Source organism: Balaenoptera musculus, chromosome 8 (assembly GCF_009873245.2).
Source record: "Balaenoptera musculus isolate JJ_BM4_2016_0621 chromosome 8, mBalMus1.pri.v3, whole genome shotgun sequence".
Classification (NCBI taxonomy): Eukaryota; Metazoa; Chordata; class Mammalia; order Artiodactyla; family Balaenopteridae; genus Balaenoptera; species Balaenoptera musculus.
In genome coordinates, this window is record NC_045792.1 from 10034137 (window position 1) to 10060520 (window position 26384).

General features: G+C 44.5%; 1 protein-coding gene across 1 annotated transcript in view; it reads left to right on the forward strand.

Moving 5' to 3' along the window:
• LOC118900196 (CXADR like membrane protein) overlaps positions 1-26384 on the forward strand; it is a 90439-nt gene extending 64055 nt beyond the window's left edge. The window contains exons 2-7 of the mRNA XM_036862525.1: positions 7505-7662; positions 22480-22681; positions 23369-23536; positions 24009-24131; positions 24704-24845; positions 25430-26384. Coding sequence (XP_036718420.1) covers positions 7505-7662; positions 22480-22681; positions 23369-23536; positions 24009-24131; positions 24704-24845; positions 25430-25730 — 1094 coding nt within the window. The 3' untranslated portion in view covers positions 25731-26384. The remainder of the gene's footprint in view (positions 1-7504; positions 7663-22479; positions 22682-23368; positions 23537-24008; positions 24132-24703; positions 24846-25429) is intronic.

Genomic DNA, 26384 nt, shown 5'->3' on the forward strand with positions numbered 1-26384 from the left:
CTCATTGCAGTGGCTTCTCTTGTTGCAGAGCATGGACTCTAGGCACGTGGGCTTCAGTAGTTGTGGCATGCGGGCTCAGTAGTTGTGGCTCGCGGGCTCTAGAGCACAGGCTCAGTAGTTGTGGCACACGGGCTTAGTTGCTCCACGGCATGTGGGATCTTCCTGGACCAGGGCTTAAACCCGTGTCCCCTGCATTGGCAGGCAGATTCTTAACCACCGCGCCACCAGGGAAGCCCATGAGTTGATAATTTTTAATCAGCCTGTGTTTAGTCTGGAAACTTCTTCAACTATCTTCTATCAGCATAAGGCTCTCCCTTTCCCCCTACATCTAGCCCTGCTCCTTCCCTTCCTCCCTCCTCCTTTACTCCATCTTCCTCCCCACTTCCTTCTCCTCCTCTAAAACCAACCCCCAGACTGGGAAGCCAGAGGAAGCTCTATACACTCCCACCTCCCACCCCGACACTGAAGCCGAAGGCTGCCATCTTGGTCCTTGCACCCACATCATTAATTTTAGGATTACAGGAACAAATGCTCACCTCCTGGGGGAAAAAGATAACAAGGCACCACACTGATTCCCAGATGCCTGAAATTCCACTGATAACCACAGCTGCGTTCCTTCAGCTCCAGGCTTTCTCTAAATATCAAGTATACGTTTGTCTCTGAGAAGACACTGGGATGAATCTAGCAGCTCAGAGTGAATTGGTTTTCCTTTTCCAAACACCTCATAAAGGCAGCTGGCTGGAGGGATGCTGGGTTTGGCCTGGGAAAGCAAAATAGAGAGAAGAGAAACTTGCCTGGTTCACAGCAAGGGCGCCTGAGAGGCGGACTAGAGGAGAGAGGCTGCCTCTGCTCAAGCTGCTCCTCCACCAGGAATGTTCTCTGCCTTCCCTGGGGTCTGTGCAGGAAAAGCCTGTCGTCTCCAGAAACAGCTTAATCCCACTTACTCTTTGGCGTCTTTCTTAACCACTCTTGTCGGAAATGATTGATCTTCCATACAATATGATCACTTTGCCTAGGTGTGATCAAGATGTTGAAACATAGCAGCAAAAATATGCAGCAAAATATACATGTATACATACATATATGTACGTATATATACGTATACATATGCATACATATATATACAGATACATATATATATATGGAGAGAGAGAGAGAGCAAATATGGCCAAATATTAAGAGTTATCTAGCAAAATGACTTTCAGACTCCTTACAATTCTTCTTCACTTCCTCAGCATGTTTTTCTGGTTTTCCTTGTCTTTCAAAGCATGACGTGTACAACTATTAAAAATAACAATGAACATTTGTTGAGTATGTACTGTATACCATGTGCCAGTGCCAGACACTTTACATACATCAAATGTAACCCTTAAAATCACCTTTCATGGTTGATGTTTTTATGCTCATTTTACAGAGAAGGAAAAAGACTCAGAGCGGTCAGGGAATTAATTGGTCTTAGGGCCAGTTAAGTCCACATCTGTCTGACTCCAAACTCATGCTCCTTCTATTGCATCCTGCTGTACCTTGAATTGCATACAGTGTTCCAGAAACAGTCTGGAAGGTACATGCCCTCACACACACACACACACACACACCCCTACAGAATTTATATATATATTAGTCTTAGAAATCAGGAGGCATTTGGGTGAGTCACTTCTCTCTAAGCCTCGATTTCTTGATCTATAAATTAAGAGAAGTCTATTTTTAAATTTCCAAAATCCTTTTCATTTCTCTAAATGACATTCGATGATTTTGATTTTCTTGAGGCTTTCTCAAATATTCCGTGTAAAGCAAAACACAAGAAAATTCTCCTCCCCTTCAGGTAAGAGCACGGGTCCACTGAAAAGAGTGTAATCACCGAGTGGAAGGGGGTGCTTGCACCCCTCCATGGCCTGTTAGCAGGTGCCCTGCTGTACAGTAGATAGTGTGCATGACCTGCGTTGATGAGGGCGGCATGGAGGATCCATTCTTTGGAGAGAGTAGCAAGCGGGCCCTGGGCAACTTGTACCCCGTAGGCATTCAGTAAGTATTTGAGAAGTAGAAGATTTCTCTGTTAGGGAAAGAAAAGAGAAATAGATATTTTATATGCAGCATCCTGGTTTCTATTAAAACTTACCCCTGGCCATTTGTCTTTTTGCATCCGTGAAAGCAAGATGGGTCACCGGCAGCCCTAGGGGAGCCATCTGAGAAAATTCAGCCAGGGTTCTCACTCCTGCCACATCTCTCGAACCCATACAGTCTGATCCAGAAATAGGGCCTCAGTATATGAGGGAAACAGTGTTTTTGTCAGGGCTTGAAGACTATAGGCTTCACTTACCTGGACTAAGTAAGCTTCCTTGAAAGGGTCGTCCAAGGCGTCTACCTGACCACTGAATCAATGCCAGCTCTTCATACATAACATTTTTAGAAAGGCGATTTGAGAGTGAATGTTTTATGTGAGTAGAATAGTCATCTATGAGTGTTTCTTTTTTTTTTTATAAATTACTTATTTTTTTATCTCCGGCTGCATTGGGTCCTCGCTGCTGCGCGTGGGCCCCCTCCAGCTGCGGCGAGCGGGGGCCACTCCTCGCCGCGGTGCGGTGCACAGGCCTCTCACTGCGGTGGCTTCCCCCGCTGCAGAGCACGAGCTCCAGGCGCACGGGCCTCAGCAGTTGTGGCGCACGGGCACAGCCGCTCCGCGGCACGCGGGATCCTCGCGGACCAGGGCTCGAACCCATGTCTCCTGCATGGCAGGCGGACTCTCAACCACTGTGCCACCAGGGAAGTCCCAACTATGAGTGTTTTAATGTGAATAGTCAATTGGTTATAGAAATCGCCTTTTAAAAACTGACTCATCTCCTCAGTGGATTCATCTCCAAAGTATGTGGCTTATTTTCCCTCAGTTATATACAAATATTCATGTTGAAAAAAGAAAAGTTACCCCTGCCCCTTCTCTTTGAAGGAGGTCTTGAAGGTTCAAGAGAATCTTTAATAAATATAAATGCCCTTTAGAGAATAAAACCTTAAACTAATCTTAACGAATGTAGGCAGCAGGCATCTGAGGAAAAGCTCCCTTCTGTACTAGAGAAGAACATTTTAGGGGGAGACCCCTATGTGCCATCACCAGGTGCTTTACCTCAGCGTCTAGTTTAATTCCCATTTTGCAGATGAGAACACTAAGGCTCAGAGAGGGTAATTCTCCCAAGCTCACAGGGGTCCTTTGTTAAGTGCTGGAGCTGTAGGCAAAGGCTTCAGCTTAGGGAGCGGCCGCGGCGTCCATGACTGCATTTGCACATGGAGGGGGTCCTTACCACTGCCGCCTTCCAGCACCTGTCCCCACCATCAAACGCCACAAGTCCCAGTCACACAATAGAGATAATTCCCTTACTTGCAGTTCTGCCACCAACCAGCTTTGTGACTTGACGCTTCAAATCTCCAAGCTGCAGTTAAATTTTGATGACCCCTAAGGTCTTTCTCAATGAAGACAAACCGTTCAGTGTCCAGGGAACCCAAGGCTGGCCCTGGGGTGTTGGGATTGCTCCGTCCTGCTCACCGGCCAGGCGGCAGGCGTGCTCGGCAGCCGCCATGAGCATTGCCGAGCCTGGGGGTGGTAATCAGAGCCCAGGCCCCTGTCCGTGTAGACTGTAGAACATGAGTGTGGGTTAAAAAGCACAGAAGGACCTGAGAAATCTGCAGGGGTCCTGGGCAACTGAGGTTCAGGGAAGACTAAAGGTGCAATGCACCCTGATCTTGAGGCTCCCTGCCTTGGTAGAGCCGCTTGTATTCACTGAGTGGCCAGTCCCCGCACTGCTGCGTTTAATTCTGGGTGTGGTATAAATAGAAATTGGTGCTCTGGCAAAGCACACCACCCACCACTCTGTTCCTTTCCTTGTGGGACAGCAACCAAATCTGAGCCTTTGATTCCCTCTAGTGGCTCAAATCGGCAACTTTCATAGCTGATTCTTTGCATTTATTTATTCAATGTACAGAGTGCCTACTGTATGCACCAAATTGGTACTGGGTTCTCTAGCTTTGCCAGGGGTGCTTCATTTGAACATTGTCGTGTCCAGTGGAATGATCAGGGATGGAAGCCAGAGCTCCTCCTTACAAGCTTAGCTTAGTTCAGTGCAAACCGCCTCTGCTTTATGGGGACTGAGGGAGGATGGGTTTTATATGGGTTATTTCTGCCACTAAATGAGTTGTAGTGTTGCAGGAAGGGGGACCCCTTCCAGGGCCCGAGAGTGGGCTGTTGTCTAACCCTAGGAAATGAATTGTCTGAGGAGACACACGTGCTGACAAAGCAAGAGACTTTATGGGGAAGGGGTCCCCGGGCGGAGAGCAGCAGGGTAAGGGAACCCAGGAGGACTGCTCTGCCACGTGGCTCGCAGTCTCGGGTTTTAGTTTCCGGGTTGTCTCTGGCCAATCATTCTGACTCAGGGTCCTTCCTGGTGACATGTGCATCACTCAGCCAAGATGGATTCCAGCGAGAAGGATTCTGGGAGGTTGGTAGGACATACGGACTGGCATCTCCTCTCTCCTTTTGACCTTTCCTGAATTCTTCTGGTTGGTGGTAGCTTGTCAGTTCTGAGTTCCTTACCAGGACCTCCTGTTGTAAGATAACTCATGCAAGTGGTTACTGTCGTGCCTGACCAGGAAGGGCAGTTTTGGTCAGTGGTTTCCCTCTCAGTAGGACCTTGGGCCGACTCCTTTATTCCCAGACCTCAGGTTGCTCATTGGTAAAATCATTGTGTGGGTTAGATTCAAATCCATCCAACACATATTTATTGAGCACCTGCAGTGTGTGAGACCCAGGCTGAGTGCTCCGGGCATGCAGTGGTGAACAGAACTTGATCTCAAGGAGCTTAGAGGCTAACGGGAGAACCAGACATCCAGGAAGCCACATAAAACAAAGGGCACGAGATCACACTGTTGCTACAACATGGCAGAGGTAACTGAGAAACCACAGGAGCCTAACTCAGATTCAGAGATACACACCATGAGTTCGAAACAACAAACACCAAGCGTCAAAGGGAAGAAGAAGAGGAAGGCCCCTTATCAACTTCAGGACTATGAAAGTGAGAAGGTACGGAAGACGGTCATGAAGGTAAAATCAACCCTTTGGCAGAGTGTGGAAAAATGTAAGAAAGGGAAGAAGTCCATGATACTAGTCTTCTACCACCAGCAGAATTAAAAAAAGAATGAAAATCAGCCAGAGGAGGATAAAGAAGTCCTGGAGGGTTCTTCCAGCAGTTCATCAAGTACTGCCCTGTGTCTACCAGGTAACTGAGACCTTGCTGTCTCTGTTGTCTCTCCAGAAAAAGCACTGGAGAAATGGTCATTTGTGTAGAGATCAAACACAAATGGTCACCTGTGTAGAGACCAAATAAAGCACTCAGATGTTGATGATTAAAATACCAACAAGCTGTAAAAACAAAAACAAAAACAAAAACAAAAAACAAAGGGCACGTGCAGCATAGCATGGTTGTCAGTGTGAGCTTCGCAGTGAGACACATCTGGGTGGAGACCAGCACTGCCACATTGCACTAGCTGTATGATATTGGGCAAGTTGCTAACCCCCTCTGTACATTTCCTCAGTAATTTTGGATAATAACCCTTTCTTTATAAAGTGGCTGCTCAGTGTAGAGCCACACCATTGGAAGTGCTCACTACATGGCGGCCACGCCCACTGCAGTGTCACGTTCTAAACTGAAACAACAGAAACCTTCTTGAGAATGTCAGTTAGACCCCACGAGGGGCTTGTCTTTTGGTTCTGAGGCCCCTTCTTATGCTCAGCAGATTTCTCTAGTCTCCTTTCTTGGCCATGGAGCTTGGGGATCCACCCGCTGCTTCTCTTGGGGTCTACCTCCGAGGTCCCCTGCATTTCAGCCCATCAGCCCCCCTGAGCGAGAACCACAATCTCCTCTGCTCCCTTCTTCCTTGTTTCATTTCCCTGCAGGCAAGAAGACAGGCCCTTCTCCTTCCTACAGATTTGCTGCTAATCAATTTGGGGAAATGAACGGGGAATAAGAGAGGTAGTTTATATGCGTCTGTTGGTCATGACCCTTGGTCTTTAGTGCTTAAAACCCTTCTAAAGTGGCAGAGTGAGTTCTCTGCCAGAGAGAGGGCTTCACACAAGCCCTGGCACTTGGGGCTGTTCCATCTTAGAGGTTGTGTGATTCTGTTCCATTGTGAATGGCTTGAAAGAGATCATTTTTGATGCTGAGCTTCTTTATCTCTGTGTAAGGAGATAAAGGAGGATCAGAGCTAAAGCACACTTTGAATGTCAGACACATCATACCTAGAATCAGGTGAGGTTTCATCATATCAATTTATCGGTCATCAATACTGCAGATTTAATAGTCATGTACTAAGAGAGACTTCCCTGGAGGTCCAGCGGTTAAGACTCCGAGCTTCCACTGCAGGGGGCGCATGTTCGATCCCTGGTTGGGAAACTAAGATCCCACATGCCATGCGGTGCAGCCAAAAAGTAAAAAAAAAAGGAAAAAGTCAGGTACTAAGAGATGAATAGGAAGGAGAGAAGGTGAACTTGGGATGCAAAGTTGCTGACACCATACCATTCCTGGAAAAAGATGACAGTTAAAAAAAGCAAAAGTGGAACTGAATTCCTATTGGCCAAAGGAATATTGGATGGATGAAGGGACAGGATCCAAATGTGGTAACTTGGAATTCTGCTTTGGCTAGAAAGTGCTGCTTGATATTTTGAAGCCATATGATACGAAACTACAGAGAAAAGGGTAGGGGACTAAGAGGTACAAACCATGATGTATCAAATAAGCTACAAGGATATACTGTACAACGTGGGGAATATAGCCAATATTTTATAATAACTATAAATGAAGTATAACATTTAAAAATTGTGAATCACTATATTGAACACCTGTAACTTATATAGAATATTATATCAATTATAACTCAATTTAAAAAAAAAGAAAGAAACTACAGAGAATGAAAGATAGAAGTTGGCGGGGGTGGCAAGGTAGGAGGATGTGTGTCCCTAAAGGAAGCAGGGACTGCCTGTAAGAGCCCACTTGCTCCCAGAGGTGATGCTGCACTTACTCAGAGTTCTGTGAGGGCAGCCTGACTTTAAGAAGAGTCTCAGGAGTGAACCAGTATCTGGAGCCTGTTCTGGGAGGAGGCCAACCCTGCCTTCCCTTTTAGGTTCCGTCCTTCTGGAAGCCTTTGCTAGTGGAGGATAGAAAGGTCAAAAGACACAGCTGTTGTTGACCTGAGTTATTTCATTGTTCCTGAAAACCCAGTAAGGTAGGAAAGGTGGGCATTAGCTGGAGTGTAATTTGGGGGGTTAAGGAAGATATGATGAATTCAATTAATATGGAAGACCCAGTGTGAGACCCGGGACTTCTATCACTTCTGGTGCAGGATTCTTCCAACACTCTGACTCGCCCCTTGCCCACAGAAACATCCAATAGCTATTAGTTGTAATATTTGCTTCCTGCACGTTGCCATCCAGTTTCTGCGTGATTCATCAGAGGTTTTCCTCTTCCAGTTTCCTGCTATGTTGGAACCCTGGGGACTCACACTGAGATCAAGAGAGTGGCAGAGGAAAAGGTCACTTTGCCCTGTCACCATCAACTGGGGCTCCCAGAAAAAGACACCCTGGACATCGAATGGCTGCTCACCGATCATGAAGGGAACCAAAAAGTGGTGAGTGTGCGCCCGGCTAGAGCCCCGCCTCTTCTCCTCCCATCCTCCCTCGCCTTTCTCCTTGTGTCAGTAAGGGCTAGAAACTGCTTTTCTAGCTAGAAAAAGGCTAGAGTCTTCCAGATGCAAAACTATAAACAAGAAAGGGTACTGGGTTGCGAGGGTAGGAGATTCTATGTTTCCTGGGCAAGCAAGAACTACGAGAAAGCCATCTATCATTTGCCTAAGGAGGGAATCTGCACTAGTAGGGTCTTTCCTATGAAGGGGGCTAGGATGAAGCAGCTAGATTGCCTAGTCTAGTGGGCCAGAACCACACCTGTACTGGGAATCTTGCTCCTCTTCCTCCCCTGAAACCATCACCACCTGCCGATGCTTAAGCTTTGCACAGTCATGGCTTCTGAACTCTAAGATTGTATAATATGATAAACAATATAAGATACAGAGGAACAAGTACAGGACATAAATAGAAATGTTTAACACATGTATAACTGGTTAGCAAAAGAACTGATACTGGTTCTAGAGTTGGAAAACAAAGGAGCTGGCCCTGGGTCTGCAGTGCTCAGGTTCTGTAGGACCACCAGGGTGGTCCATTGGTTTCTATAAGCTTCTGGCGGTGTGAACAGAACTTGTCACACTCTGCTCCTGGTGACCCCCTGGTGTGGTCTTCATTAGAGAATGAGAAGTAGGTAACCTATTGTTACCATCCTTTCTGCCTTGGCTGCACTCAGCCACTGTACCTTGCCTCAACCTAGGTTTTCTAGCATAACTATTCTCACTCCCTTTACCCATTGACTTATTTTTAAAAATCTTTTTGTTGAAAGTCTTGTGATTTTAAAAAAACAAAAAACAAAAAACAAACAAAAAACTATAACCTAGGGACGCTGACTTTAGACTTTCCTTCATTTTCAGAACTTTACTTCTTACCCTACAAAAAGTGCAAAGTTGTCCTTTCCTCTCCTCTGTCTATACTACTAATTTCATAAGGTGGTTTATGCAGGGAGAAGCAAAGGTTTTCGCTGAAAATATAATTCAGGATCACGGTTGGAGTTTAACTTGCTTACAGAGCTGCCTACATCACCTTGTTATTTTGATACCGCTTGTCATTTTGTTCTCATAGTACATCATCCCAAGACTCACTCTGTTCTCTCGAGAGCAAGGTCACCTTAACCTGTGCGTGTTTATTCCAACAATTTCATAATCAATCCTAGACATGATACTCTCAGTTCTGAAGGAAGGAAGTAAGAGGCCATGTTCCTCTAATAAAAATCCAAGAATGACGCCACTCATCTAACTTTCACCCAAGCGGTTTCATTTAAACTAAAGAAAAAAAGAGTTGCTTGGTTATGTAGCCAAGTGAGCTTAAGGGTTGATTAAAGAAGGCCACTGATATGGCTTCTGTTATCACTCTGATAAGCAGGCACAGTTCCCTACTTATCTTCAGTGAATGCTCTGAAGTAAGGATTGCCATTTATTCAGTCATTCACATGGCATGAATTTATTTTGCACTTACTGTATGCTACGGTAGGGTAGGCACTGGGGTACAATAGTGAAGAAGATATCAGCATCCCTGCCTTCTTGGAGCTTAAAGCGAAATGTCATTCAATAATTTAAAAAATTTTTTTTGAATTTTATTTTATTTTTTTATTTTATTTTTTACTAATAAGAATAGCAGGTTCTTATTAGTTATCTATTTTATACATATTAGTGTATATATGTCAATCCCAATCTCCCCCAAGAAATTTTTTTTAAGGACAGAACAATAAATATTAGCTACATGCCAGGCACAAATCTGTTTAGCACATACTATCTCACTTAACTTAAGCCTCATAACCAGGATTATTGGTGCCATTTCACAAATAAGGAACTAAGGCACGTGCATATACACATACAAAGTGAGAAGATTGCTTAAAGTCACCCATTTTTGACATTGGGCATGCTGACATCGGTACCTGGGCTATTAACCACTCGCTATGTCACCTTCATAAATAATTTGAAATTAGAAAATGTGCTGCTATATAGGAAATAAGGAGAATATGGGGAGAAAATTATTCCAGACAGAATTAATTATGCAGAGACTCTGTTGCTGGAAAAAGCTGAACACTATTGGAAGTTCTGAAATACCAAAAATCAGTTTAGTTAAATATAATAAATATTGGATTCCCACTAAACACACATACTGTCTCTCATAAAGGAGCTACTTGAACAGATACATATCATGATAGAGATAAGCAGAGTGTTCTAGAGGAAAACAAAGGAGGAGCCGCTGGCTGAGAGCCCTTGGAGGAGGGGAGAGGTCAAGGTGTGCTTCTCAAGGAGTGCAAGTGTGAGCCTGTGGGTTGCAGGACCAGAAACTGAAAGGTCTTGCCTGCCATACCAGGAAGCTGAGAATTTTTCCTACAAGGTCATGGCGTTCTTGAAGGCTTTTAAGAGTGAAAAGGGCATCTTTGCATTTTAGAGCATGCACTCTGGCTCTGTGAGGCTGATCTAAGCGGGACTCCAGTAGAAACGAGGTCAGTTGAACAGTTTCCGGCTATACGATAAGGGCTTAAACTGCAGTCGTGGGGAGTTGGGATACCAAGCAGTGGGTGAAGTTGCCAGAGCTGGTTAATTGCCAGGGGGTTGGGAGTGAGAGTAAGGGGGGCCAAGGAAGAAAATACAGGAAGGGTTGGAACAGACGCGGTGCTTATTTTTCTTTTTTTTTTTTGGCTGCGCTGCGCGGCTTGCAGGATCTTAGTTCCCCAAGCAGGGATTGAACCTGTGCCCCCTGCAGTGGAAGTTCAGAGACCTAACCACTGGACCACCAGGGAATTCCCGGATGTGAGGCTAACCAATGACCTATATCCCAAGGTTAGCTTTGCGTTTCAATCTGAGCAGAAACACTTTCATCCCTCTTGTCTAGGATGCTCAGATATGCAGGGGACATTTAGGGGTGGGTAGCCAGCCTCAGGGATATTTGAATTTCAACCTAGAGAGCATGGCCGCTAGAAATCTGGAGCTTTCCTCCTGGTTCTAGGATGAAAACGCGGTAGAATTTCCAAAGTAAGAGTGCTCCCCTCCCCCAAGGTCAGTCAGGAACTCACAACATTTCCCCTCTGTTTTTCAGTTGGAGAAATCAGGACAGAGATGTTCCAATTCCCATGCCAACCCTCTTGGCCACTCTTTCACCCTTTCCCCTTTCTCTTTGGCTTTAAGCAAGAAAAATCCTGATCTAAAACACAGAGAGAGGGGCCTACATCCATCTCCTTCAAGGCAGTTTCACAACTGCTACGTAGGGCCTGGCACAGCAGAGCAACTGCCAGAAAGTTGCGCTGTTCCACTGGAGTCCTAACAAATTGTCCTGCCTTCTTTCCCTAAAAATGCATCCGGAGCAGGTCCACCAGGAATGTCATAAGACAAACAGCCCTACAACAGCTGCGATTCATATATTTAATTTGTTTGTTTGCAGAAGGATTAAATTTATTCACTGTTCCCCCATCACACCCCTATTGATCCATGGCTTAGTCTCAGCACTACATACCCTAGAATTAAAAAACAAAATAAAACAGACAGGCACACAAGCATCCGAGATTCAATGTGTGTCTGAACAAAAAAAAGAAAGAGTCAAATTGCAAGGCTGTAACTGAGCCCCAACTCATGTCAGAAGTGTTGTGAAATTCTCATATTAAATAAGGGTTATTTAATTATTAAGATTTTTTTAAAATAAATTTATTTATTTTTGGCTGCGTTGGGTCTTCCTTGCTGCACGTGGGCTTTCTCTCGCTGAGGCGAGCGGGGGCTACGCTTCGTTGCGGTGCGTGGGCTTCTCATTGCTGTGGCTTGTCTTGTTGCGGAGCACGGGCTCTAGGCATGCGGGCTTCCGTAGTTGTGGCATGCGGGCTCAGTAGTTGTGGCTTGCGGGCTCTAGAGCGCAGGCTCAGTAGTTGTGGCGCACGGGTTTAGTTGCTCTGAGGCATGTGGGATCTTCCCGGACCAGGCAGGCGTTGGCAGGCAGATTCTTAACCACTGCGCCACCGGGGAAGTCCCTATTAATATTATTTTGGGGGAATTCCCTGGCGGTCCAGTGGTTAGGACTCCGCGCTTTCACTGCCGAGGGCACGGTTTGATCCCTGATCTGGGAACTAAGATCCTGCAAGCCAAAAAAAAAAAAAAAAAATTATTTTGAGGTTGTATAATCTCTGCTTCCCAAAGATGTTAAATACTTACCTGTAGTTATCTCTTTTTTCTTCATTTAATATTAGGACAGGATTTGGGGGAAAGGCAGGGAAAAGCAATATACCAGGAAAGCATGTATACACAGAAGGTGACCCTCAAGCTTGATCTTGAGACCTATGTAGGTGTTGTTTAGGTAAAAATAAAAGGAGAGGCATTTCAGAAGGAGAAGACTGTATGATTCAAGACAAAGACACATCAGAGGACATTGTTCGGAATCAAGGGACTCAAGTTTGGGGACTAGGCTATTCAGAGATGTGAGGGCAGGGGTCAAAGCTGAGGTGTGGTCCAGCCTGCACTGGCTTTAGGGGCCACATTCAGAGGGTCAAACTGTAGACCACGTGTGCACAGGTGATGGGAAACAATGGAGGCTTTTAGCCAGGAGAGCTCCACTATAGAAATGAATGGAATGAATGGGCTGAGCAGTTTGGAAACCTTAGAGGCTTCCTTGAACCCAGAATCTGCCTAATAAAAGTGATCATGAACACTTACTATCTCATCCCACAAAAGTCCTATGAAGTAGCTTGTCCCTGTGTGACAGTTGAGGACCTTAAGGTTTAGAAAAGTTCATTAGTTGAGCCCAGGCACACAGCTGTAGGTGGAGGAGCTCTCATTTGAATACAGAGGACTACCGACTTCCCAGCCAGTAGCGTTTCTCAAAATTAGGACTCAGCAGTGGATCCTAAGCAGCCAGCCATTTTGTTTTAATATAGACTGGAAAGTATCAGGGCATATGGCACATAAACTGTTTCATGAAACTTATGTTTCAGTTATATATGTGTATGCTCTGTGTGTGCTGGGTCAGGAGGAAAAATGTCTTTCTTAGTGTGTGCCTGTTCAAAACGTTAGAAAGCTCCTACGGTAGTGAACTTCTAACAGTCCAAAGCAGTCAGATTCAACTCTGGACCACACCTCCTAAGGCTCTCCGAAGTTAAAAGTACCTTTTAAGACAAAGTTATCTCCTGATATTAGTCCAAATACTAAAATGAACAAGGAAGAAATCCCCTGGACCACAAAGGGTCACCAACCTCCCACAGCCCAAAAAACCCAAAAGTCCCTAAAAATCACCCAGCTCTGTACTGATTTCTAGGTTTAGAGTCTCTTTGTTCTTAGGAAGCACATAGGTGATGTGCACCTACATAAATGTACACAAATATGAAAAAGTCAGAAAGAAAGAAAATAACATTAATTGAGTGCCTATTAAGTGTTCCACGCTTACTTGTTCTATCTCCAAACATCAGCCCCCCCATTCCCTCTTAGAGAGGAGGTGAGCTCTAAAGCTTCCAGTTTTTTCCTGTTGCTAATGTGTTTCATCCTCTCCCCATTGTCCCACTGGTTTGGCATTTCTATGGCAGCTCCTCTACCCTGTAGGAAACCTATTCTTCCCATGGAGTGCAACAGGAGGTGGGGCAAGAACGCCCTGCAAACGTTTAAAACGAACAAGTACCATCTCGTGAGGATGTGGTCCTAGGTCCTCCTGGTCTGAGTCTAAAGCACAGGGCTTTAAGTCGAACACCAGGAACCCTAAGGAATTATCTGCAAAATAAGATGTCATGTACATTTTTCTGGGTCAGAGTTCATAGGTTTTATCTGATTGGGAGAAAAACAACAAGCAGTGAGGTGGGATGAAGAAATTATTCAGAAATGTTGCCGGCCACCTCCTGGAACATGAGGCTGGTTGCCTTTTAAGGGATAAGAATAGGATAGAAACCTCTTCCTGGCCCTAAGAACTCCCTGGGATGCCCAGCCTCAGTGGGAAATGCAGTTATTAATTAGCAACTACAGGAGGGCCCAAAAGAACTACCCCATTCTAGCAGGATAGAACCTTTTTTTTTTTTTTTTTTTCAACTGCAGGGCCCCAGTTTCAGGTTAAAGATATATGTACCCACCCCATGGAAGGCACTCTACAAATATTTATTAAACAAAAGAATGGCCTTAAATCTAAGCAGTGTATTGGAGAGCCTACTTCCTTAATCTCCTTCATCTTGTCTTAAACTTTTCACTGTGTGATGCTGCCTTTTTTTTTTTTTTTTTAATGCAAGGAGTTAATATTTGTTAAGTGTTTAGAACAGTGCCCAGCACAAAATAAATACCACATACATGTTTGTTAAATAAAAACAAAAAACCCTGAGTGGATGTATTGTACTGTGTTGGTGGATTTTCATGTCTACATGTAATTCACATGCTTGATCCCAGAGCCAAGCACTGTGCTGGCAGAGGAGTTGCTAAATGGTCATCGAGGGAAGGAACTGTGCCCATTCTCAAATGTCGTCTCTTAAATTTTTTTTTTTTTTTTTTTTTTTGTCCACACCACACGGCTTGTGGGATCTCAGTTCCCCCACTAGGGATTGAACCTGGGCCACGGCAGTGAAAGCCTGGAATCCTAACCACTCGGCCACCAGGGAACTCCCATCTTAAATTTAATTCTTCCTATAAGCCTGTGAAGTCGGTAGGGTAAGGATTGTTATAGTAGTTTTCTTTTAATATGTGAGGAACATGAGACCTTAGTTCATCTCAAGAAAACTTGGACTCTAAACCTTTCAGACTTGCAAACATGAAGGACTTGTCTGATAGATTTCAGGGCTCGGATCTGAACCCAAGATTCCTACAGTTAAAGCCCTCTGCCCCACCCCCCATGCTTTTCCTGTATTTTCCGGAATATTCCTCAGCTTGAAGACGATGTTCAGGAGGCACCTCCCTAGAGGGTAAGTTGTGGAGGTGGCAGTTTTCAGGCTGGAGTGGGGAGAGAGCCTCTACTGGTATGATAACGAGGAGAATTAGCTCTCCAGTTGGCTGTTTCCCAGCCCCCATGCCTCCAAGGCCTCCTCCTGGTCTGTGGTCTCATGGAGACTTCACCAGTGACTCAGAGAGCCTCTAGGAAGAGAGGGTGGGAGGAAGAGCAGCTGTCAGCCAGAGGTGAGGCGGGACTTGAATATTAAGCGATCCAAGATGACAGTCATTCGTTTTACTCTGAGCTTGTTGGTATTTTACTGGAGTTCTCGTTCTTGTGTTTCCATATCCACTATATGAATAGCCTCATTCTCCCTTCTGTGTTCCTGGTCTCTTATTCATGCTTTCAGCGATCTTACCCAGTCTCCTGGCTTTAAACACCAACCACATGCTTATAATTCCTAAATCCCTATTTCCAGTCCAGGCCTCACCCCGGCACAGAAGACTCACAAGTATGCAGCTGCTTACTCCACACCTCCTTTGGGTGTCTAGCAGGTACCTCAAATGGAGTAAGTCCAAAACTAAACTCCTGACCCCTCCCCAGTCCCCACGCTCTGACCCCACACCTGCTCTGTGCAGTCTTCCCCCTCTTGGTTGAGGGCAGTTCTCTCCCTGCGTGGACTCATGCCAAAAACCTGGGAGTAGTCCTGGACTCCTTTTCTCTTGTCGAGAAAGATGAATCAGTCGATCTAAGAAAGAATTGGAAAATTTTATTTGAGCCCAGTTTGAGGATTGTAACCCGGGAAGAGCATCTCAGAAAGCTCTGAGAACTGTTCTGCCCCTTAGAAGTCAAGACACAGTCTATACACGTTTTTTATTTATTTATTTATTTTATTTTTATTTATTTTTTGGCTGCGTTGGGTCTTCGTTGCTGCACGCGGGCTTTCTCTAGTCGCGGCGAGCGGAGGCTACTCTTCCTTGCGGTGCACGGGCTTCTCATTGTGGTGGCTTCTCTTGTTGCGGAGCACGGGCTCTAGGCACATGGGCTTCAGGAGTTGTGGCACATGGTCTCAGTAGTAGTGGCTCGTGGGCTCTAGAGCGCAGGCTCAGTAGTTGCGGCGCACGGGCTTAGTTGCTCCGCGGCATGTGGGATCCTCCCGGACCAGGGCTTGAACCCGTGTCCCCTGCATTGGCAGGCGGATTCTTAACCACTGCGCCACCAGGGAAGCCCTATATACGTTTTTTGAGCCAGAGGGCTGTACGTTAAATGACATATGATCGACAGGTTACATAATTCAGATTTAAGCACCATTGTGGTGGGTCATGTGACCCTTTACAAGATCAAGATCTCTAAGGAGTTGTCTTGCTGAGGCTAGGAGAATGTTGCTCTTTCTGGCTGAGCAGGCATTCCTGCTGATGGGGGGTGTGGTCAGTGCAAAATGCAGACACATGATGCAGAGCGGGGTGGGGGGCTGGGGGCAAAGGGCAAAGAAGAATCTTTATGTTTAAATCGTTCTTGTCTTGCCATAAATATGAATTTTAGTTCACACTCTCATGCCACAAACATTTCAATAAGGTGGTCAGTCAGTCTATTGGGAAATCTAGTAGGTTCTATCTCAAAATCCATTCAGAATCTGATGACTTCTTATCACTTCCATTGCTTCCCTTCCAGGCAGCGTATCTCTTGCCTGGATCTTCACTACAGTAGCCTCCTGACTGGTTTTCCTGTATCCACCCTTGGCCTCCTACAGCCTATTCTCAAAACATTAATCGGTCTTGATACTCCTCTGCTCAGAGCCCTCTAGTGGCCCCCCATTTCCCTCAGAGTAAAAGCCATCTTTACAGTGGCCCAGGAGGCCCTACGTGATGAGGCCCCAGCGCCTGACTTCATCTACTATCCTCCAGCTACCTGGCCTCCCTGCTGTTCCTCAAACATGCCAGGCGCCCTCCCACCTGAGGGCCTTTGCACTGGCTCTTTCCTCTGCCTAGAACTCTCTGCCCCGAGATAACTCCAAGGCTAGGTCTGTGTCTCCTTCAAGTGTGTGCTCTAATTTCACCTTGCAGTGAGGTCTACCTTGATGACCTTATTTAAATTGCAGTCTGTCTCCCTGGCCCACAACCCCCCTCCCCCGCTCTGTTATTTTCATAGTATTTCACGCTGTCAGATCTCCCATATAATGTTCTTCTATGTCTGTTTTCCATCACTAGAATATATGCTTCTCACGGGCTGGATTTTTACATGTTGTGTTCCCTGATAATCCCCCCAGTGTCTAAAACAGGTGCTGGTACATAGTGGAGGCTCAAAATGTGTTGAATAAATGACTGTCATCTTGGATGTCTTCAGCTTAAGATTCAAGTCCAGCCTTTGGTCACATGTCCAGCCTTACCTATGGATGATTCTCCCTCCTATCCTCTCTTCGCTCTCCTAAATATTCTCTAACTGGCCATGCTTGCCAATTTGCTTTATTTTTTTTGGCCGTGCCACGTGGCTTGTGGGATCTTAGTTCCCTGTCCAGGGATCAAACCCGTGCCCCCTGCAGTGAAGCACAGAGTCCTAACCACTGGACCACGTGGTTAGGGGACGCCCCCAGTTTGCTTTAAGACGTCTTTGAAGAGTTCACCTCAGCCTTAGGGAGCAGCCTGATGGTGCTGTCCTAGCGAAGCTGCCCCAATTCCCCCTCCACCCTCATCCCAGTAAGAAGGAGGCACCCCCATAGTGCTGTTCCCAGTAACCTTTCAGGTTCTCTAATGTAAAGACTCAGCGAGTTGAACCTGGAGACCACACCCTAAGGGAGGCAGCTGTAGGGGAGCGGGGAGCGCAGGGAAACAGCCTTCAAGGGATCTAATTCCCCTCATTGTCGTACCAAAGTGGCTTTCTCTGTACGGAGCCTGAAAACTTGGCCCTTCCCTGCCATACACCACAGGGAGGTGCCTCCTGAACATCAGCTTTATGCTTAGGGTCCAAGTTTTCTGGAGATGAATTAGGGTCTAATTTTCCTCATGTATTAACTTCTGCAGAAATGGAAATTAACTTGTGGAATGCTGATGGTGATGCCAAGCTTCCTATCCATAGGATGGAAATGGTTCCTGTTCATAGAGATGCAAATGAATTTTTGTCCAAAGGAGAATGTAAACTCTTTAGTCCAATTCTCCTGTGAACCTGTTGTAACAGCTTTCTGGTTCCATCATTAATTAACGAGTTAAGTAAAATCTTTGATACATGTTTATTTTCTACGTATACGAGAGTCGCGATTTCACCTTTTTTAAAAATAGTTGTTCTTTCAAACTGTAAGGGAGGAAAAAAATATGTTTTTCCCTCTACCCTCCTAGGTGTTCAGGCTGGGGCACTGTCAGTTAGATTGACAAAAGACAGGTTAATAAGAAAAAAAGCAAACATTTTATTAACCCATGCATTGTGTAAGTAACACCTGGGAGTACCCAGCAATGAGTAACTCAAAGAGGCGGTTAAAGTATACCTAATTTAGTGTGGGAAGGGAGGGGTAGAAAGGGCACTTATGGAAAAGCAAATGACCTTTTGGAAAGATAAATGGGCCCTTAGAAGAATAGATGGGAGATGTGGTAGTTTGTGACAATGTCTGGGTGTGATGCCCACCTCTGATCTCCCAGAAGGGAAGGTTAGAGTTGCCCTGGGAAAGGGGATTTATGGACACAAATTCTTTGGGGAGGCTCTGCTTTTAGGCAGAGAAGGGATTTCAGGAGCTCAAGTGACTTCAGCTGAAATTTATCCTTATGCATATACAAAGTGGCATGTTTGGGGGTGGCATGTCCTGGTCCCTGACAACACTTATAAAATTCATTTCCCTGTATTGTTGTCATCTCTAGAACAGTGCCAAGTGTAGAGTACATTTTCAATTAGTGTTTATTAAATAAACGATTGCCGGGTTGCAAAATTGCCTAGCCAAAGACAGTCAATGGCAACAGACATACGTAAAATCAGAGCGGCCTGAAGGGTCTCCCAGACAATGCCCAGAATTACAGAAAGAGGATCCAGCAACCTGTTTGCCCAATGTCTTGTCTTTCACACTTTCTCCTCACATAAAAATGGTGCCAAGACATGCTATGGATGACAGCATTCTTAGTCTGAGTGTCCTATCAGGGGAGGTTTCATAAGGAATTAACATTGATTTGGGGTTTAAAAGAATGAATAGGGATTCTTTATGTGGAGAGATGGAGAAAGGGGAGTTTCTAAGTGGAAAAATGCAGTGGGCAAAGGCATGTGAGCACAAAGAAAGCGCACCTCGGGCTTCCCTGGTGGCGCAGTGGTTGAGAGTCTGCCTGCTAATGCAGGGGACACGGGTTCGAGCCCTGGTCTGGGAAGATCCCACATGCTGCGGAGCAACTGGGCCCGTGAGCCACAACTACTGAGCCTGCGCGTCTGGAGCCTGTGCTCCGCAACAAGAGAGGCCGCGATAGTGAGGGGCCCGCGCACCGCGATGAAGAGTGGCCCCCGCTTGCCGCAACTAGAGGAAGCCCTCGCACAGAAATGAAGACCCAATACAGCCAAAAAATAAATAAATAAATAATTAAAGGTGCTAATAATTAAAAAAAAAAAGAAAGCGCACCTCATATGAAAGCAAGGGAAATGTACCGTGTCTACACCCAGGAATGTGAGGGGGACTAAATAGGAAACGAGGTTGGGAAGGTAATGCAGAGATCATTTTGATGTCCCTGGTCTGAATCTGGTCATCATTCAGAGGTGGCGTGGAGCCATGAAAGGTTTTTGATCTGGGAAAGAGCTAGCGTGAGTTTTACATTAATATTAGCTTGGCATTAACTTACATTATTATGTAAGGTAGACTGGAGAAGACAGACATCTATAGGGGCCAGGTAGCTGGAAATATAAAACTGGAGCTCAAAAATATGTTGGCAATAGAGACAAAGATGTCAGAATTATCACAACTGTGGTGTTGGTTGAAGTGAGGGGACAAAATCGAATACTGAAAACGTTTTAAGTGTATTATCGATTACAGTGTTTACCTTAGTTTTCTTACTTGCTGCTCCCCCATTTTTTTCCCCCCACAAAACGGTGAGGCCCTCAGCGTAGGAACTGTGTCTTATTCCTGCTTGTTTTCCAGTGCCCAGCAAAGCACCCGGCAGATGCGTTCAATAAATATTTGCTGAAGAAAAAGAATATGCAGAGAAAGGAGGAAACACTTTTTTTCAGAGAGGTGGTAAGGGCAAAATGGATGAAACTGAACAGTTTTGATATAATGCTGAGAGCATTTATGGCCGTTTTATTGGATGGCTCCATACCTTTTCAGGAAAGCATTTCCTGTGCCGCAGAGCATCACGGGATTGACAATAGGGTTAAGGGCTTAAAGTCAGTCGAGTGAAACAATTTGGAACAGCTGCAGCCAGAAATGTGCTTGGGGGACTCCCACATGCTTGCTGCCTTTTTTTTAGTGCCGTTCTGTGTATCTGGCGTGCTCCCTCCAGCAAGCTTCTCCCTGCCTCTCTCATCTCTTATTTAGTCTACTCATCTTTCAAAGCCTAACTCAAATGCCACCAACTTTTCTGGGACATTCTCTCTTGATACTCTTTCAAGTTAATCATTCCTTTTTCTATGTTTATACTTCTCTCCTTGTTAATCCTGCTAGATTATAAATTACTTGACGATGAGAAGAGGGTTTTACTTCATCTGTATAGCCTCCTCCTGACCTGATGGGGAGCAGTCATTCCATAAATGTTTGCTGATGTTTAAATCAAGTAAGTTTAGGAATATGATTGCTAAGTGGCGGGGAGGACAAAACTGAAGTTATACGGCTTGAGGTCTTGGTAGGCAAGATCAGCATGGTTTTTGTGATTACCAGGAGGTGATGGACTAAGAGAACCAGGAAAAGGTTCAAGAACTAGAGGTAGTGTTGCAGGCAGATGAAAATCCAGTAAAAATCATGATTGTTTTCTCCTGTTGGGGAAATCTAAAGTTTGGTCTCCCTACCAGGGAAAACAAAGACATGAAGCTCACGTGTATTTTATGGAAGGAAAGGACACAATGTTTTCCCACCTAACTTACTACTTCACAGTGAAGCCAGACAAAGAAGGAAAGCCAACAATGAATCCCTCAGTATCAAACCTAGATTTTAACCATAAACTTCTACTCCTTAACTTCAGCTGGACTCGAAACTTTTGTAAAAAACAAAACACATTTTTTCATTTCACATTTTCTCCTTCATTTCCAAACTTTCTGGAAGAGCAGTTTCTGAGCAGTGAAATGAGTGCAGGTGGGACAAGGAGAGGTAACTGTGGTAACCAAAACAATGAACTGGATGGCTTTAGACGGCCGTGTTCAAATCCTGGTTCTGCTATGTGCCTGTGAAATGGGGATAGATAACGCCTACTTGGAAAAACTGTGAGAAATAAACTAGATGTAAAAGCACTTAGCACAAGGAGTGTATGTACTTTGACCAGATCATGTGCAAGTGGTAGGAAATGCAAAAGTGAGGAAGGTATGCAGGGGAAAGGTAAGTCTCCTCCCCTCCTTAGCCTCCATTCTCTCAATTCCCCTCAGAGTCAACTCTGGGGACCGTTCTGTGCATTTACTTCTTTCCTGGACTCAGCTGTGAGAACTTGAGTCTGTAACTCAAAATTAAAACTCCTTACAACACAGGGAACTATACTCAATATTTTGTAATAACCTATAAGGAAAGAGAATCTGAAAAAGATTTTATATATATGTATGTATATATGTGTGTATATGTATATATGTGTGTATATATGTATATATGTGTATATATGTATATGTGTGTATATATGTGTATATATGTATATATGTTTATATGTGTATATGTATATTGTGTATATATGTATATGTGTATGTATATATGTATTATGTATATATGTGTGTATATATCTATATATGTATACATGTGTATATGTGTATATATGTGTATATGTGTATGTATGTGTATGTATGTATATGTGTATATATGTGTATGTGTGTATACATGCATATATGTGTATATATGTGTATATGTGTATATATGCGTATGTGTATGTATGTATATATGTGTATATATGTGTATGTGTATATATGTGTATATGTGTATTATGTATATGTGTATATACGTGTATATATGTATATATGTTTATATGTGTACATGTGTATATATGTGTATATATGTGTGTGTATGTATATATGTGTGTATACGTGTATATATGCGTATATGTGTATATATGCGTATGTGTATATACGTGTATATATGTATATATGTTTATATGTGTACATGTGTATATATGTGTATATATGTGTGTGTGTGTATATATGTGTGTATACGTGTATATATGCATATATGTGTATATATGCGTATATGTGTATATATGTGTATACATGTATAAATGTGTATATGTATATATGCGTATATGTATATACATGTGTATATGTGTATATATGTGTATATATGTGTATATGTGTATATGTATATATGTGTATATATGTGTATGTATGTGTATATATATGTGTGTATATATACACATACATATATATAAAATAAAAATAAAATAAAATAAAATTCCTTACCTATAAAATGGAAAAGTTCTGAGCATTTAATGCAACAATTACTACTTTATAGTTAAAATGCTACACAAATATGAGGTGTTCGTATTCTTAGAAAAAGGAAGGCCTAGACAAACATAGTGTATTTAAGTTTGTTTAGAACAGAGATATCTTGGACTCTTAGAATCACCCCCAGGCTTGACTGCTTTGTTCCATTTCCTTTCCTTTCCTCGTCTTTTTTTTTTTGGCCTCACCGCGTGGCTGCATGCAGGATCTTAGATCCCCAATGAACCCGCGCCCCCTGCAGTGGAAGCACAGAGCCCCACTACTGGACCACCAGGAATTCCCATCCTTTCTTCATCTTGACCTCAGCTGGAGGGCACGGCTGAGAGCCACACAACTTGACTCTGCTTCCGTCTGTCCCACAGGTGATCACTTATTCCAGTCGTCATGTTTACAATAACTTGACTGAGGAACAGAAGGGCCGAGTGGCCTTTGCTTCCAATTTCCTGGCGGGCGATGCTTCCCTGCAGATTCAGCCTCTGAAGCCCAGCGACGAGGGCCGGTACACCTGCAAGGTGAAGAATTCAGGGCGCTATGTGTGGAGCCACGTCATCTTAAAAGTCTTAGGTAAGACAGAGTGCCCTCGTAAATGCCTACATCTTATTAATAAGGTCTTGGCGAGGGATAGGCACATGTGTCACACTGGTACAAAACTTCCTATTCAATCCTTCGTATTATACAGATGTCACCTAGTCCAGTTCCCTGGGAAGAAGTGTGTATGTTTTGTATTTTAGCCGTAATGAAAGAAGAACAAATAATCACAGTTTTCCACGGTAGCCCATTACAAAATTTAAATATCCTCTAATGTTTAAATAGTATCCTCATATTTAACAAATCTCTCAGATCTGCTTCAAGTCCATTTCTCTGTTTTGTGATAGCAAGAGCTACTAAGTTCTTAATTGCTTACAAGTTAACGAACTTCTGTCCCTGTTTCAGTATTAGTAAAATCACACTCAACTTTCCTAAAATTTCCAATTATAAAAGTTTCTCTTCTTTGAGAAGTGATGAGAGAGTTTCTGAGGCAGCCTCTAAAAATTACAACAGCACCACTGGAAACAGCTGGAATTGGGTGTATATGTGTGCAGGGGATGGAAGTGGGTATATTTTGGAGGGTGATGTAAAGCATGGCAAGGTAACAAAGTGCTATTGAATCCACACTCAAAAGTTGACAATATGGGTGGAAAAACAAGTCAACAGGATGTAGTTCTTCCACTGAATTGGGTGTTTGGGGATCTTTTTTTTTTTTTCTGCCAGTGAGACCATCAAAGCCCAAGTGTGAATTGGAAGGAGAGCTGACAGAAGGAAGTGACCTGACTTTACAGTGTGAGTCATCCTCTGGCACACAGCCCATTGTGTATTACTGGCAGCGAATCCGGGAGAAGGAGGGAGAGGATGAACGTTTGCCTCCCAAATCTAGGATTGGTAAGTCATCTTTCTACCGGTCTATTGAGATAGCAGGACAGTACTCTCTCCATGAATTCTAAATCTGGTTTTGTCAGCAACTCACAAGGTGACTTTGAAGACACTGCTGGACCTCTTTGAACTTCCATTTTTCATCCCTAAACGGGGACAGAAAAATCTGTCTTTTCTTTCCTCAAATGGCAAAAATAAAAGTGGTAAGGAGATTAGGAGTAAATGTACTCTATAAATCCATTATCTCTAATTATTGTGTTTAGTATCCCTTAAATGTTCAGAATCTTTTGTAACTTTTGAGGATGCACTGCAGTTTAAAGGAATGTTCACCTTTCTTCCCACATTCCAAAAAGGGATCGACTCTCTCACCTCATCCTTACCAAACCGTATTATATTGATAGAATCTTAGGTCAGTGACACAATAAACGATAAATATAGACCTTGTCACTAGGGGATTACAGTCATCTTTCTGCTTGTGTAGACTACAACCACCCTGGACGCGTCCTGCTGCAGAATCTCACCATGTCCTCCTCTGGGCTCTACCAGTGCACAGCGGGCAATGAGGCCGGGAAGGAGAGCTGTGTGGTGCGAGTGACTGTTCAGTGTAAGTACCCAAAGGGTTGGTTTGGTTTTGTCTCTGCACTGTGGTTCAGTGTAAAATGTTTTTAATCACAAGTAAGAGTAAGGTCAACATCTTTATCTCCAGAAGAACATGGCTATCACTGAAATAAATTCAGTAGTTACCAAGGACTGTTCAACAGTTGTAGCTAACTCTGTATTTATAGTATGTGTGAATTTTCCAGCCCCCTAAAGAAATTTATTATATCCAGGAGGGGACCAAAACCAAATGGAGGTTTCCTTCATAGATATAAATTTCCCTTACAAAGGGTAACTTCTGCTCTGTTTGCAGAGCTTCTCTCGTGTCTGCTGTTTCTCAAAAATAATCGGCTAAAAATAATCCTAATGTCAACGAGGTATATTTTGGGGTGTCGTATTCTGCTCCCCTTCAATATCAACAGGGACAGTCATACACCAAGAAAGGGTATATGGGGAACTCAGGAAGATAGATACAAAGATCTGGAAGTACTCATCTTGTCCAGAGCTTATGTTTTTTAAGTCCATGTGTTGCTTAGCTTATGTTTGGTTTTACTTTTGCTTTTGTTTCTGAGAAAACAGATGTACAAAGCATCGGCATGATTGCAGGAGCGGTGACAGGTATGGTGGCTGGAGCCCTGCTGATTTTCCTCTTGGTGTGGCTGCTAATCCGACGGAAAGACAAAGAGAGATACGAGGAGGAAGAGAGACCGAATGAAATTCGGTAAACCTCCCGCCAAATCCCCTTCCTCACCCAGGCTGCCTTTCTACCGCCAGCTCCATAGTGACCAGCCAACAAAAATGTCCCATTTCCTCTTAACCTTAAATCTGTTAAAAGGATTATTCTGGTGGGTGAGGAGTTCCAGCCTAGGGGCAGGAGGACTGGTTCACCTTGACTTTCTTGTGAAACTATCCGCAACAGGGACTTAATAAACTTTGCGTTCCATCTCATTGCCTTCCACTTATAAAGGGCATGCAATAAAGAATGGGCCTAGCCTATGGGCCATGAAAGGGTTTCTGCAGACAAATTCCCAGTCAAGGGGATTGCTGTCTAGACATCCAGTGGGGAGTGCCCATTCCCCCAGAGTAACAGGGTGGACCTCCCGGCCAAGGGGCCGCACACCCGCCCAAGCCCGCCGCAAGGGCTCAGGACGCAGTGGGGGGGGGGGGTCCCTGTTTTCCCTACGTGGTAGCTCGAGGTTTCCACCTTGAGGAGTTGATCGGGCAACCTCAGAAAGCAGCAGCCGCAGCGGAAGCTTTCACAGTCCTGTGGTCCTAAAATCTATCTTTGCTGTTTTTCCTCTTCAGAGAAGATGCCGAAGCGCCGAAAGCCCGCCTTGTGAAACCCAGCTCCTCCTCCTCGGGCTCGCGGAGCTCACACTCGGGTTCCTCCTCCACGCGCTCCACGGCAAACAGCGGCTCCCGCAGCCAGCGGACACCGTCCACGGAAGCGGCGCCCCGGCCAGGGCTGGCTACCCACACCTACGGTCCAGTGGGGCCGGAGGCAAGAGGGTCTGAACCAAAGAAAGTCCGCCACGCTACCCTGACCAAAGCAGAAAGCACTCCTGGCACGATCCCCAGCCAGAGCAGAGCCTTCCAAACTGTCTGAGTTCCAGCGGACTTGACTCCCATCCTTTCCCAGGAGTCAGGACTCTTCTCGTCATTGACGCCCGGCCACCAGCCACACAACCCCCTCGGACCAAACGAGAGGTCACTGAAGTAGCAGTGACCATTGCATGGGAGAGATTCAAATGAACACTTTCCTTATATGACACCAAACAAGGAAAAGGATGTAAGCTGATCGTCTCCAAAAAGGCATCTCACTGTGCCTTTAGACCAGAGCGGGGGACAAATCTGTGCATTTGGGGACCAGGACCGGTGGTGAGAAAGGCTAGGGAGAGGGGAAGTGAACACACTTAGAATTCCTCACTTGGGCTGTTTTGTGTCAACACTTTGACTCACCATTGTTAAGAAACGAGGTGTTGTTCATAAATTTTCTATGCATTTCTGCAAACCTACTGGATTGCTGTGATTATTCAGAGTCAAGCAGAACCCACAGCCTTATATCACACCTATCTGCACCATGAAAAACTCCAAAAAAGGAAACATGTCTTTTCCATCCTGACCTGACTTCATTTACCAGGAAGTTTGGATATTAATTTCAAGAGGAGTTGAGAAATAGTGGGAGATGGAGAATGATTGAGATTTTCCCACTCTGTTCACTACTAATCTTCCTACTTATATTGAATTAAAAAAAGGGAGT